The sequence below is a fragment of the Lepidochelys kempii genome, chromosome 18, assembly GCF_965140265.1.
Source record: "Lepidochelys kempii isolate rLepKem1 chromosome 18, rLepKem1.hap2, whole genome shotgun sequence".
NCBI lineage: Eukaryota > Metazoa > Chordata > Testudines > Cheloniidae > Lepidochelys > Lepidochelys kempii.
The window spans coordinates 2912471-2925616 of NC_133273.1; the positions used below are offsets into that span (position 1 = coordinate 2912471).

Below are 13146 nucleotides of genomic sequence, written 5' to 3' on the forward strand. Positions count from 1 at the left end.
GCCCCACCAAGCCCTGAGCTCCCAGTTCAGCTAGAGATGCCTAGACACACGCATCCCTCAGCCCACCCCAGGCACACCCAGCCAGCCCACATGGCCTGTCCCGCGCGTGCAGTCTGGGAAGGATTAGATTATCATTGGTGAGTGTTGGTAAATGTCGGTTTCACCCAGCGTGGCTAGATAGCAAGCGTGAGAAATCGGGACAGGGAGCGGGGGGTAATAGGCGTCTATATTAGACAAAGCCCTGAATATCGGGACATCTGGTCACCCGAGTTTCACCACACATACAAGGGGAATGTTCCCATTGATCTTACGCAAATGTCTCAGAGAGGCAAAGGAAGAAGAGTGCAGCCAGGGAGCTAGAGTTTGATCTAAGGCTATTTACTTTATCTGTTTCCACAGGCAATACTGATGTGTTTTAGCAGTTTTAACTTCATGCATCTCAAGGCCCGTCAGCAAGTAACTGCCTGATGCCCCGTAACTTGCCTGATGCCCCATAACTTGCCTGCGCCTGCGGAAGTTAGAAAACCTGTTTGGCAGCAAACATGGATATTATCTGTCAAAACTACTAAAGCCAAGTCAGTTCTGCCAAGCCCCCTCCAGCCTGCACAATGAGCCCCCTCTGCATAGCTCCTGGCTCATTCCATAGCCAGGAACACAACACCTCCAGGACCACCCATTTCCCCTGGCCAAAGCAGGCTGCAGCAGCTTGCAGCGCCTCTCCTGAGCTGGCCAGTAGGAGGCGCTACTGAAGGGGCATGAATCTCTCACACAGTCAGGAATACAGACATGCCACAGGGTTAATTGGTTCAAGGAACCTTTTATCATAGCCCCGGGGGACTGAGGCCTGTGCTCTCCCCATGAGAGTCTCACTTCCATTGCACTCCAGGTCCTTACATGCGGTTTGCTCACAAGCACTGGGTCTCTTGCCTTTGGTATACAAAGCAAAAGCCAGACAGAATCCTGGTTGCCTCACAAACAAGCCTTTGCACAGAGCCTGCACCAGGGCAGAGGTGCAGCGCTCGGCTGGGTACAGCAGTGGGGCCTCCAAAGGTGTTTCCCTTCTGCCCTGCCCTTCGCCCTAGAGGACAAATGTTCTATCCCAAGTCACCAAAAATCACGGTGCCCAGCTCTCGTGGCCATGCCCCAAGGGAGGCAGCAGGTGTGCTGGATGGATTCTCACGAACAGAGATGGAATCAGGTCCCCAACCCCCTCCTCCGCAGCAGCAGCCACCCCCAGCTCCCAGTCTGAGCACTGCAGGGCTGGGGGTTAATGAGGAAAGCAGGAGCACTGAGCATTCTCTTAGCAAGGGCGGAGCTGAGTCTCCAAACCATGCTCCAAGATCCAGCTCCCAGGCTGCGTCCTAGGCCACATGGCACTGGTGGGAGCTACCACTGGGCCCTGTGCTTCCAGCCTGACCCAAGCACGGGACCCCTGGAGCCTCGTATTCCCCGGGCATCCCTGTTCTAGCTGTACGTTGGAACAATCAGATGGTAAACGCAGCGACTGCACTGGGCTCAGACAGCTCCATGTGCCACTGAGAAGAAGAATCCACAGCAAGACATGGCCCCCTCTGGGGCAGCCCACGAGCTCCCCCACAACTGTACAGATTCCCTCTCTGCCTGCACGGCCATGCTACTGCCCTTGGGCTGGCCCAGCGTGGCAGCTGCTGGTGCAGGATAGCCGTGGTGGCACACAAATGCCTTTCTGCATGTGGTGCTCATTCCCCCAGCCCAGCCGCAGGCTCCACACCATGGATTCCTCAGCCCAGAGAGCCCCGCATGCAGGCTGCCACAGCCCCAGCAAAAGCCCCTGAAACCCTGCCGCCTGCTCCGATTTCTGACACCCCCCCACCCCGTGTTCACACCCCGCTCAGCAAGGTGAATGGCAAGCTTTGACACAGCTCGCCTGCCCACCAAACATTCCTCCCCTGACTTTTCCCTGGCCCCCCAGCCAGGAAGGAGCCGTGACCCCTTCCCGCACGGGGGCCTCAGGATGGAGGGGCGAAAGGTGGGGACCGGGGGCGGACATGAAACGCTCTTCACACATGCTTGCAGCCCACAGGAGGCGCCAGCCAGCAAGGCTGGAGGGGTGGCAACTAAGCAGCTCCACACACCTGGGAGCCCCAGCTTAACCTCCGAGCCCACAGCTCACCCCCCCACATCTTCCACAGGCACCAGCCCTCCTACACGCCCCCCCCCCCCCCAGCTCCTTTAGGAGTCTGGCCCCTCTCCGGTTTCCACGGCAAACAGGACTCTCTCCTCAGCCCCCCGAGCAGGGATCCCGTCTCCATCGCTGGCCCTTCCCTCTCAGGAGGGAGGAGGCCCCCACTGTCAGTCAAGGGACAGCCGTGGGGCACAGAGGTGATGGCGCTCTGTGGGCTCAGAGCTTGCCACAGGCATAGGGAAGCAGGGCCTCTCTCGGGATGGGAATGGGGGGCCCCAGAGGGACCCAGCTAAGCCAGCTGGCAAGCACTGGCCCCCCGGGTGCCCCCTTCCCCACAGGCACTGCTTCCGGGCACTGTGATGACATCTCCTTCATTGCAACAACCTAGAAAAGCTTGAGACCTGAGCTGGGAAAAGAACTAAACACTGGCTGTCCAGGGGTCTGCCTGGGGTGAGCGGGGGTCTCCCGGCAGGGAGGGGTCACTACAGAAGGGGGACTGGGAGCATCAGGGCCGTAGCGAACGGTCAGGGTCAGAGCCGGCCCCTCCCCCAATCCCACTGCGGCAGTCCTGCCACCCACAGCCCATGGGGTACGTGTCCCTCTGCACACAGGCAGGCTGGCCACAAGGACACACCCACAGCCACAAGACATCAGACCTTCCCTCTTCCCTGTGCAGCCAGGGCCAGACTCTGCTCGGCCTGGCATAGGGTCAGACTGGAGCCACTCCACTGTAGCTGAGGAATTTACACCAGGCGGGGGTAACTGAGCCCCAGAACCTGGCCTGGTCCAGGAGGGGCATCCAGCAGCTAGTCACAGGGTCACATTAATTCAATAACTGTGCTGTCTGCTCCCACCTGGACAGCTGGATAGCAGGGGCATCAGACTCCTGGCGGTGCCGGACGAAGGGTCCAATCCTGATCTTACTTACACCCGTTGGTGCTCAGATGCTAGGGGTCCTTTGCCCTCAATTCCCCCTTGGCCAAAGTTCCCTCTTCGCTTCTCCACACCTCTGCAGCTTGAGCCATCAGGCCAGAAGGGACCAGCGTGATGGAGTCTGACCTCCTGCCTAGCAAAGCTTGAGAAGCCTCCCCACGTAATCCCGCCCTGACCTCCTGGCGGAGCCAGCGCAGAGCTCGAAGAAAGACTGGCCACATGCTGGAGAATCCCCCACAACCCAGGCCAGTAGGCCCCTCACTCTTAAACATTTGCTCTAATTTCTAGTCTGAAGGTGTCTGGCTTCAGCGTGCAGCAATGAGTAGGATTACACCCACCCTCATTTCTCCAGGGGACGAGAGTGCAGGGAGAACTCACAGGGGCACGGTTCTCCTCTCACATCATGGAAATTCTGAGTTACTCTCCATTTACTTCCAACACAAGTGAGAGGGGAATCCAGCATCTAGCATCACCAGCTGTGGCAAAGTGGGAATGTTTTTAATGTTTTCTCTGAATACTGGGTGGGTGCCTCAGTTTCCCCTAGGAATTTCTTAAGTATCTAGGTGGTGGGATAAGGGTGAGCGATTGTTGCAGAGCCCTAGAGGGCCAGCGTGAGGCTGTCCGGACAGAGAATGGCCGACCTGTCTCCTGGCAACTGATGACCTGGGCCCTCCCCTACAAAGGTGCCAACTGAAGGTGTTGGAGAACAAAGAGATCAGGTGGCCTCCTGGCCCAGGAAAGAGACAAAGGCTAGAGGAGGGGCTGGAGAGTTTCAGTTTGGAGCTGGCTGGGAAAATGGTGGGAGGCCCAGATGGGGTTCTGGCCTCCCTGCCCCCCAAGACAGACCTGACTGAGGGATCCTGTTCTCTGTACCTACAAGCTCTGTTTTAGACCATGTTCCTGTCGTCTAATAAACCTGCTGTTTTACTGACTCGCTGAAAGTCACGGCTGACTGTGGAATTGGGGTGCAGGGCCCTGTGCAGACTCGCTGCGGGAAGCGCACGGTCTGAGAAGGGGAGGCTGAATGCTCCAAGGTCAGACTCAAGAAGGTGGAAGCTGTGGAAGCTTCTTGCCCTGGAGGGCAGTCTGCTCTCAGAGAGGAGGCTCCCCCAGAGTCCTGACTGACTTCGTATGGAGTAGTTCCAGAGCATCGCCCAGGGACTCCAGAACACCAGCTCTCACCATTTAAGCGGGAGCCTCACAGCACTGGAAGTAACTCTTAAAGCCCCAGCTCCTGGAGTCATGTGAATATCTGAGAATCTCTGCTTTCATTTTAAAAAAAAGAGTTTCTAGCCCGAACGTTGGTGGAGAAAACGTGACCAGTCAGATGGGAAGCTCAGAAGGCAAAGAGAGAGAAGCCCTACATTTACCTAAATAAAAAAAGTCTCATGATTTTTAAGCTAGTCACCGGACTTATGAGTTTGAATGCTTGGGCCTGGTGACACCCAGTACCCCCAACCCGCCCAGCTTCAACGAGAGAGCACGCCACATGCCAGTGATCGCCTGGTGGCACTTGGCCATGCCACGGGTGTGACAGGTTGATTTTCCTGCTGTGTGTGGCATTCCTGTTGCTGGGCTGTGGCTCACAGGGCCTGGAGGGAAGCATGCTGATACATGGAGGCTTTGACAGATGGGCACAGCGGGGATCAGGCGTACCAAAAGGGCAGATGGTGGCCTGTGCTGCGTGCCCATGAAGGGGAGCCAGTGGGTGTCCAGTGACCACGGATTCCCTTCAATGGCCTCCCCAACACAGAGGCCGAGGGAGCTGTCTGCTTTGCGATTAGTCCGTCGGCTCCCCGCACAACCGGGCCCAGGCCTCTGCATGGGGTTCCTAGGCGCTACCCGTAACAGAAATACTAACGTGGAAGGGGACAAGTGCAGGAGGGAGCTGGGGGGGGGGGGAGGGGCGGGGCTGGAGTGCAGCCGGGCATTTGAGGGGGGGAGGGGGGGCAAGGACAACATTGCTGTTAGGAGCCTGCCTTGGCCTGCACCTCGATACGCACAGCCAGGGCTTTCTACATCGCTCGGCCAGAACAACAGGGCAGCCCCACTTTACCCTCCCATTGTGACATCAGCAACATGACATCACCGTCCACAGCCATGACATCACCGTCTGCAGCTCCCCACCTGTCTCTCCCAGTGATCTGCATGGGGAAGTCCCTGCAGTGCAGTGGGACAGCGCAGCTGACCATTCATCCCCAGCAGGCTGGGAGCCCAGAGCCAGGGTGCAGGCACTCACAAAGCCCCAGGATTTACTGCTGGCTTTTCCATTGCATTTCTGAGCCACTCGCAGCCCCGGCCCCGCCTCACCCCAGCTCCTCAAAGCAGCAATTGACAAGAAGGGAGAAGGCAAGCGGGAGAGCTCCAACAACCTGCCTCATTTGGAAAACATCTCGGCTCCTACAGCCCAAGTTCCAGGCATATTTCTCAGCCACTGTCAGCTTTAATTTGGTCCAAGAATTCTGGGTCTGTGGTGCAAAGGAGAATGCAAACGAGACAGAGGAAGAGAGGAGAGCAGGCAGAGAGGGGGAGGCCCGGAGGCCAGTCAAAGAGAGGTGTGTTTGTGCACCTCCCGGACACACAGCTGCCTCTGCCACTTAGCAAACAACTGAGACACACAGTGGGCACCTCCTCCCGCACTCCACCCCCACCTGATGGGCACCTTCGCTCCCAACCCCTTTCCCCCAACGGGGCGGCTCCGTCTGCCGGTGACTCCGGACTGGCCACCCTTCGCACGGGCGAGCCGCCATTCAGAACCCTTCAGCACCTAGCACAGCGGCTCCAGTTACTAAGCTGGATCCAGGGCTCCGCAAGCCCAGGCTGTGGGTTCTTGTTGAGACTCCTCTGGGGGGCCTATGGGATGACACCCACAGTGGCTGCTTGCAGGGCATTTCCACCTCCTGGTTAAAAATCAAGTGAGCCAGAGCCAGTCCCCCCACGCTAGCAGACGGCATGTGCTCGGGGCAGCACCATGCACTGCTCTATAGCTCCCCCTCTGGTCACTTTGGGAACTGCATTAAGCCACCCCTGGCAGGATAGCATCTCAATGTCTGGCAGGGCGCTGGGGGGCAGTAAACGCCTCTGGGGAGGGAGCTGTCCTTGGGAGACACCTGATGGGAATAAGATCCTGGCTCCCCCAGCCTCCCTCTCCCCAGGGAGACTATACCCCAGCTAAAGCTGTTGGAGCTGGGTAGGGGGGGGCCAGCTGGAAGCCTGACCTCAGCACACCTCTTAGCCCAGGCTCTCCCCCCGCAGGGCTCCGGCACTGTAACTCAGGGCATGTCTACACCCTTGACTTACAGCCACCGCAGCAATTACTGCAGTGAATCATGTCCACACTACCCTCCTTCTGTCCGTAGTCCACACCAGGAGCACTTCCACCGACTGAAGAGGGGCAGTGTCGGGGAGCCCAGACTCTTGGTTCCCTGCCAGGAGCCTGGCTACCCCCACAGGAACCCAGCTGCCCCCTGGGCTCTCAGCTCCCTGCTTCCCACCAGGAGCACATCAGCCGCCCAAGCTCCAGGCACAGAGCTCCCTGCTGAGAGCAGCCTCGGTTTTCCGAGGCTGCTCTGCTCTCAGAGTAGAGAGGGGAGCCCCGGTTTCTTGTCAATTTCATGGCTCTGTGTGGAGCTGTGAAATTGACAAGAATGACAGGCCCTAATTACACCCACATGAGCCCTGCTCCTCTCATGGAGATGGAGTTATGATGTCAGTGTAGCGGGGCACTGACATCGGTGGGAGCAAGGCTGCAGTGTGGACACTGACATAATTAGTGTATAATAACTGTAGCCTAGGCCAGGCCTCAGAGTCTTTCGGCTGCCCCCGGCGGCCATGTCCACCTCTGCAAGGCTCCGCGCCCTGACAGCTTTCCTGGCTCTGCAGTCCCGCCCAACAGGATGGATGCCCCCTGCGCTGCGACCCTGGGTATGGGAGCCAGGGTTTCCAGAGAACAGGCATGTGGGGCTATCCTGGTCTTCAGAGGGGTCTGCGGTGGCAGGACCAACCCCACATTCTCTAACCCCAGCTAGGGAGAGATCCCCGAGGGAAGGGATGGCACGGGGGGGCAAGAAAACATGGGGTGGTTTGCACCTGGGCACAGGACTGGAACCTCCAGTCAGGGATCCTCCAGGCAGCTCAGAGCCCTTCTTCTGTGGGGAAGCTCCCCACTGCAATGGCCTAGGCTGGAGGTTAGAGGAGATTCCAGGGACTGGGCTTTAGCTTCATGAAGAAGCCAGCACACTTCCCAGGGATTGTCCCACCGAGCCTGCTGCCTGGTCCCATCCGAGGGCAGGGTGGGAGGTCTGCACACTCCCCTCTGGCTGCTAAGCTATGGCTGGATCGGGGTCCCAAGAGCCGTCCCACAGCCTGGGCTCCCTGCAAGAGAGGGCTGGGGAGAGATTCCTGGATTGTATAAATACTACAGAGGAGTCACTCAATCCATGTTCTATTTAGAGCCATGTTTACAATCCTGCCTCCCCCTCCTCGCACTTCCTCTCACCCAGCCACCCCATCCCCTTCCCAGGGAGGGAGGAGCAGATCCCACCCCCGTAGACCCTCTACTTTGAGAACAAGCCTGGGCAGGTGGGGGGGGGGGGGAGATATCTGCCTGTCACATGATCCTCTCCCATTCAGCTGCTCAGGGAATGGTGGCCTTGTGCACTATTCGCACAACCGCCCTGCAAGCCCCCTCATCATTCCCCTTCCAGACCCAGCACACACAGCCTGCCCAAGTCCCTGGGGATCCCTCCACCCTGCCACCCAGAGTCCCAGCACACTTACACACTCGCTGCCCAGCAGAGCCCCCAACCAGCCCAGCTCCTGCTTCCAGCACCCCAGGAAAGTGCACCCCCACCCCCGCAGTCCTGCCTGTGGCCCACAGACAGAGAAGTGGGCTGCTGCTCAAGGACAGGGCCAGCCAAACAGGGCCTGGGATGCAGGACACCTGGGTTCTATTTCCAGCTATGCCACTGACTAGCAAGTCCCCTCCCCACTCTGTGCCTCACTTTCCCCATCTGTGCAATGGGGTGGGAGAGACCCGGTCTCATGCAGGGAGGTTGGGAGCCTGCAATGGAGCATGCTAGACGGGGCAAGTCATCAGTCGCTCCTGAATCTGGGGCCGGGTGGGAGCAGCTCCCCACATGGGAGAAGGCAGGCTGCAGCCAGGCTCTACTTCCCTAGGCAAGGGGAGGTCACAGGTGAGTGAAATTTCAGACAGCCAGGCCCAGGGCAGGGGGCGTGAACAGAATGCAGCTACCCGCTTCATGCTACCCAGCATGCACGGCTCCACCTGGTCCAAGCAGCCTCTGCCCACCATCACCTGCCTCCAGCTCCATTTTCTGTGCCCTTGAGCCCCTGCCAGCACCCCCAGGACCATTCAGAGAGCCAGGCCACCCCGGGTATCGTGTCCAACGCATGGCCAGGGCTGCAGCACCAAGCTCGACAGCCTTTCACCCATCCTATAAGCTGCCCCCAGCTGCAGCAGGCGGGCCCCCAGGATGGGGGTGCCCCATGCCCCTGAGATGGGCAAGCTTGAGCAATCACCTTCCAGGAACAGGCTCCCAGCAAAGGCTGAGGAGTCTCTCTAGCCGCCTGCATGTTCTCAGAGCCTGCGGACTCTCAGACACAAAGCTGTCCATTGTTACCCACGCAGCCCTGAGCCCAGGCCATGTGGGTGGAGAGCAGGCAGGGCAGACTATGTAACAACCTCCAGAGCCCCCAGAGGTCTCCTGTACTGAAGATCTTCTGGTGGAGCCAGGGCTGGGATAGCTGAGGGGCACCAGCAGGGCTGGGGGGGCCCTGGGCTGGGACAGTTGAAAGGCAGCAGGTCAGGATTGAACAGCATCAGTGGCGCTGAGTGGGTGCAGTGTCTACCCAGCGCAAGGCCCAGTGGGAGTAGTAGGGGGCACCAAGGGGAGCTGGCTCTTGCCAAGAGCCCAAAAATACTCCTGGCAACTTTCACCCAACTTGACTTTCCTGCCCCTCAAACATGCAGGGCACCCCAGTGCTCCATGTGCAAGGAACAACGGCCCGGCACCCTGATCACCGGGGTCCCCTTGCCTCTGCCAGCTCAGAGACGCAGCGTGGGGTGCCCGGCAGCGTTTTCCCCAGCACACACCCAGCCCAGGCTCCCTGGTCTGATCGCGGGAGGGAGCCAAGCCCAGCAGGAGCCTCCGCACGCCCTGCAGGGGCTGCTACAGGTGGGAGCAGCTGGCAGTAAGGTACCCCACCTAGCCCGGGCTAAATCACCGCGGCCAGCGCTTGTCCAGGGCCAGCCAGGCTGCCCTGGGGGAGGCTGGCTGGGCAGAGGAAGGCGGGAGGGGCCGAGCAGACTCCTGGAAAGGGGCTGCTCCCTGCCGCTGGTACGGGACATTTGATCGTTGCCCAGCTGTGAGCAGGAGGGGGAGCCCCGTCCCCTCACAGCCGGTGGGGAGCCCCACTACACGCTGCTGCGATGCCGTCCCGGCAGTGGCCTTCGCCTTCCCCTTGGCACCCAGGGATCGGGGAAAGGCTCCAGCAGCCAGCTCCCCCGCCCTGGCGCCCCAAACCATGTGCACCCAGGAGCTGCCCAAAGCCCCGTGCCCTGCAGAGCCGGCCTGGCAGAGCCCAGCCCCTCCGCGCCAGGCGGGTCCCTGCCGGGCTCCGGGCTCCCGCGAGCCCGCCGGGCTCGGAGCCCCCCCGCGGCGGGGAGACAGAACCTGGGCTCCCCCCAGCTCCCCCGCGGGCCGGGACCCCGGCCGGCCCCCAGGGCCTCTCGGGGGAGCCGCTCCCGCCCCGCTCCGCGCCGGCCGGGCGGTGCCTTTATTTTAAGGCGGCTATTTTTACCGCGCCCGCTCCGAGCACCCGGGCTGGCTGCTGCGCGGGGCCCGCCGGCTCCCGCCCGGAGCTGGCGCCCAAGGAGGGTCCGAGCGCCCGGGAGCCCTCCTGGGGTCGGCGCCCGCCGAGCAGGGGCCGCAGCCCAGCCCCGCCGCTGAGCCCCGCGCGGTCCGCACCCGCGGCACAGCGCGCCCGGGACAGAGCCAGCCGAGCACGGGCCGCCCCCGCGGCCCCCAGGCTCCAGCGCCAGGGGCCCCAGGCCGGGGCCAAGCTCCGCCCGCCCGCCGGGCTCGGGGCCGAGTCCCGGGCAGAGGCTCCGCGCAGACGGGAGCGGGGGTCCCCCTCGCCCCGGGACTTACCCGCAGGAGCGCAGCCAGCAGCAGCAGCGAGCAGCGCGCCCCGGGGAGCCGCTGCCGGGGACCCATGTTCCGGCTCGGGGCGCAGCGTCCTGATCCCGGCCCGGCACCGGCCCGCGCACAGGGTCCGTCCCTTTGTCTGGCTGGGCCGCCGGGCGCCCGCTCCGGCCACGAGCAACTTTCCCTGCGCTCTGCCCTGTCCCGGCGGCGCCGCTCCGAATCTCGGCTCCTCACTCCCGGCCGGCTGGCGGCCAAACGCGGCCTGGAGTCCGGACTCCGGAAGGGAGCTGGGCGCGGGGAGGGGGCGGAGGAAGGAGCCGCGGCCGGGGCAAATCAGGGGTGAAGTCACAATCAGGTCCCTAGGAACGGGGGCACATCCCGAGCAGGGCCTGATCCTGCAAACAGTGACTTCACCCTGCACAGCCCCACTGAGCACAGCCAGGTTCCCAGCTTCTGGGTGCCAGCTGACCCTTCTCGCAGAATCGGGCCCCTTTAAGTGTCTTGAGGTGGGCACCCGGAACCGCTAGTCACTTTGGAAGATCCAGGCCCATATCCAGTGTTTCCGTCTCTTGCCATTGTACCACTGTATTTGGTGCTTGTTCTTAAATACCTAGCTCTTGGAGTCCTGGGATTTGGTGAGGATCTCACCTTCCGGTTTTTAAGAGTCGGTTTCTAGCCCTCTGTCCTGTGACCAGAGAAAAGAGTGAAAACTTGACCTGCAAAGGCTCAAACTCCACGGCAAAGAACAACTTTAACGTAACAACTGGACATACTTCCTGCCAGCTCTGGTGCTCACTCCCTTTCTGCACGGGCAGCTTGATAAAACTGCCCAGGGTCCCCTTTGTGTCACTTGAGGGCTCTCAAGCCCCAGCACATGCTGCACTGTTTTCAGACACAAACGCTGCAGGGGCCACTCAAGACAAAACAAGCTGCTTTGGCTGGAATGTCCGGGTTCCAGCAACGCAGACACAGGTGACTAACCGCTTTCATGTTCTCTCCACAGGTACCATTGCGGAGAGTGGACCAGATGATATGTCTGGGACGAGAAAGCAGAAGGAGACTCCGCTGGTTGGAAGGCATGAGATGCGATGTCCTGAGGTTGGGGGTTCCACGACCACCACTCCCAAGAGGAGAAGGCGGGTGGTGGTGGTCGGGGACTGTCTCCTCCAGGGGACTTAGTCATCTATCTGCCGCCCTGACCGGGAAAACCGAGAAGTCTGCTGCTTGCCGGGGGCTAAGATTTGCGATGTGACGGAGAGACTGCCGAGACTCATCAAGCCCTCGGATCGCTACCCCTTCCTGCTTCTCCACGTGGGCACCCATGATACTGCCAAGAATGACCTTGAGCGGATCACTGCAGACGACGTGGCTTTGGGAAGAAGGATAAAGGAGTTTGAGGCGCAAGTGATGTTCTCGTCCATCCTCCTCGTGGAAGGAAAAGGCCTGGGCAGGGACCGTTGAATCGTAGAAGTCAACGAATGGCTATGCAGGTGGTGTTGGAGAGAAGGCTTTGGATTCTTTGACCATGGGATGGTGTTCCAAGAAGAAGAATTGCTAGGCAGAGAGGGGGAAGAGCACCTTCGCAAGCAGGCTGGCTAACCTAGTGAGGAGGGCTTTAAACTAGGTTCACCGGGGGAAGGAGACCAAAGCCCTGAGGTAAGTGGGAAAGCGGGATACCGGGAGGAAGCACAGGAAGGAATGTCTGTGAGGGGAAGGCTCCTGCCTCATACTGGGAATGAGGGGCGATCAGCAGGTTATCTCAAGTGCTTATATACAAATGAACAAAGCCTTGCAAACAAGCAGGGAGAACTGGAGGTCCTGTTGATGTCAAGGAATTGTGATGTGATTGGAGTAACAGAGACTTGGTGGGATAACTCACATGACTGGAGTACTATCATGGATGGTTATAAACTGTTCAGGAAGGACAGGCAGGGCAGAAAAGGTGGGGGAGTAGCACTGTATGTAAGGGAGCAGTATGACTGCTCAGAGCTCCGGTACGAAACTGTAGAAAAACCTGAGTGTCTCTGGATTAAGTTTAGAAGTGTGAGCAACAAGAGTGATGTAGTGGTGGGAGTCTGCTATAGACCACCAGACCAGGGGGATGAGGTGGATGAGGCTTTCTTCCGGCAGCTCGCAGAAGCTACTAGATCACACACCCTGGTTCTCATGGGCGACTTTAATTTTCCTGATATCTGCTGGGAGAGCAATACAGCGGTGCACAGACAATCCAGGAAGTTTTTGGAAAGCGTAGAGGACAATTTCCTGGTGCAAGTGCTAGAGGAGCCAACTGGGGGGGAGCTTTTCTTGACCTGCTGCTCACAAACCGGGAAGAATTAGTGGGGGAAGCAAAAGTGGATGGGAATCTGGGAGGCAGTGACCATGAGTTGGTCGAGTTCAGGATCCTGACCCAGGGAAGAAAGGTAAGCAGCAGGATACGGACCCTGGACTTCAGGAAAGCAGACTTCGTCTCCCTCAGGAAACGGATGGGTAGGATCCCCTGGGGGACTAACGTGAAGGGGAAAGGAGTCCAGCAGAGCTGGCTGTATTTCAAGGAATCCCTGTTGAGGTTACAGGGACAAACCATCCCGATGTGTCGAAAGAATAGTAAATATGGCAGGCGACCAGCTTGGCTTAACGGTGAAATCCTAGCGGATCTTAAACATAAAAAAGAAGCTTACAAGAAGTGGAAGGTTGGACATATGACCAGGGAAGATTATACAAATATTGCTCGGGCATGTAGGAATGAAATCAGGAGGGCCAAATCGCACCTGGAGCTGCAGCTAGCGAGAGATGTCAAGAGTAACAAGAAGGGTTTCTTCAGGTATGTTGGCAACAAGAAGAAAGCCAAGGCAAGTGTGGGCCCCTGACAGAATGAGGGAG

The 13146-nt window shown here is 59.5% G+C and overlaps 1 protein-coding gene across 1 annotated transcript in view; it reads right to left on the bottom strand.

The window, feature by feature from the left end:
- The window catches only part of HSPG2 (heparan sulfate proteoglycan 2), a 194685-nt gene extending 184179 nt beyond the window's left edge, over nucleotides 1-10506 (bottom strand). The window contains 1 exon segment of the mRNA XM_073316403.1: nucleotides 10270-10506. Coding sequence (XP_073172504.1) covers nucleotides 10270-10335 — 66 coding nt within the window. The 5' untranslated portion in view covers nucleotides 10336-10506.
- Nucleotides 10507-13146: the final 2640 nt, after the last annotated feature.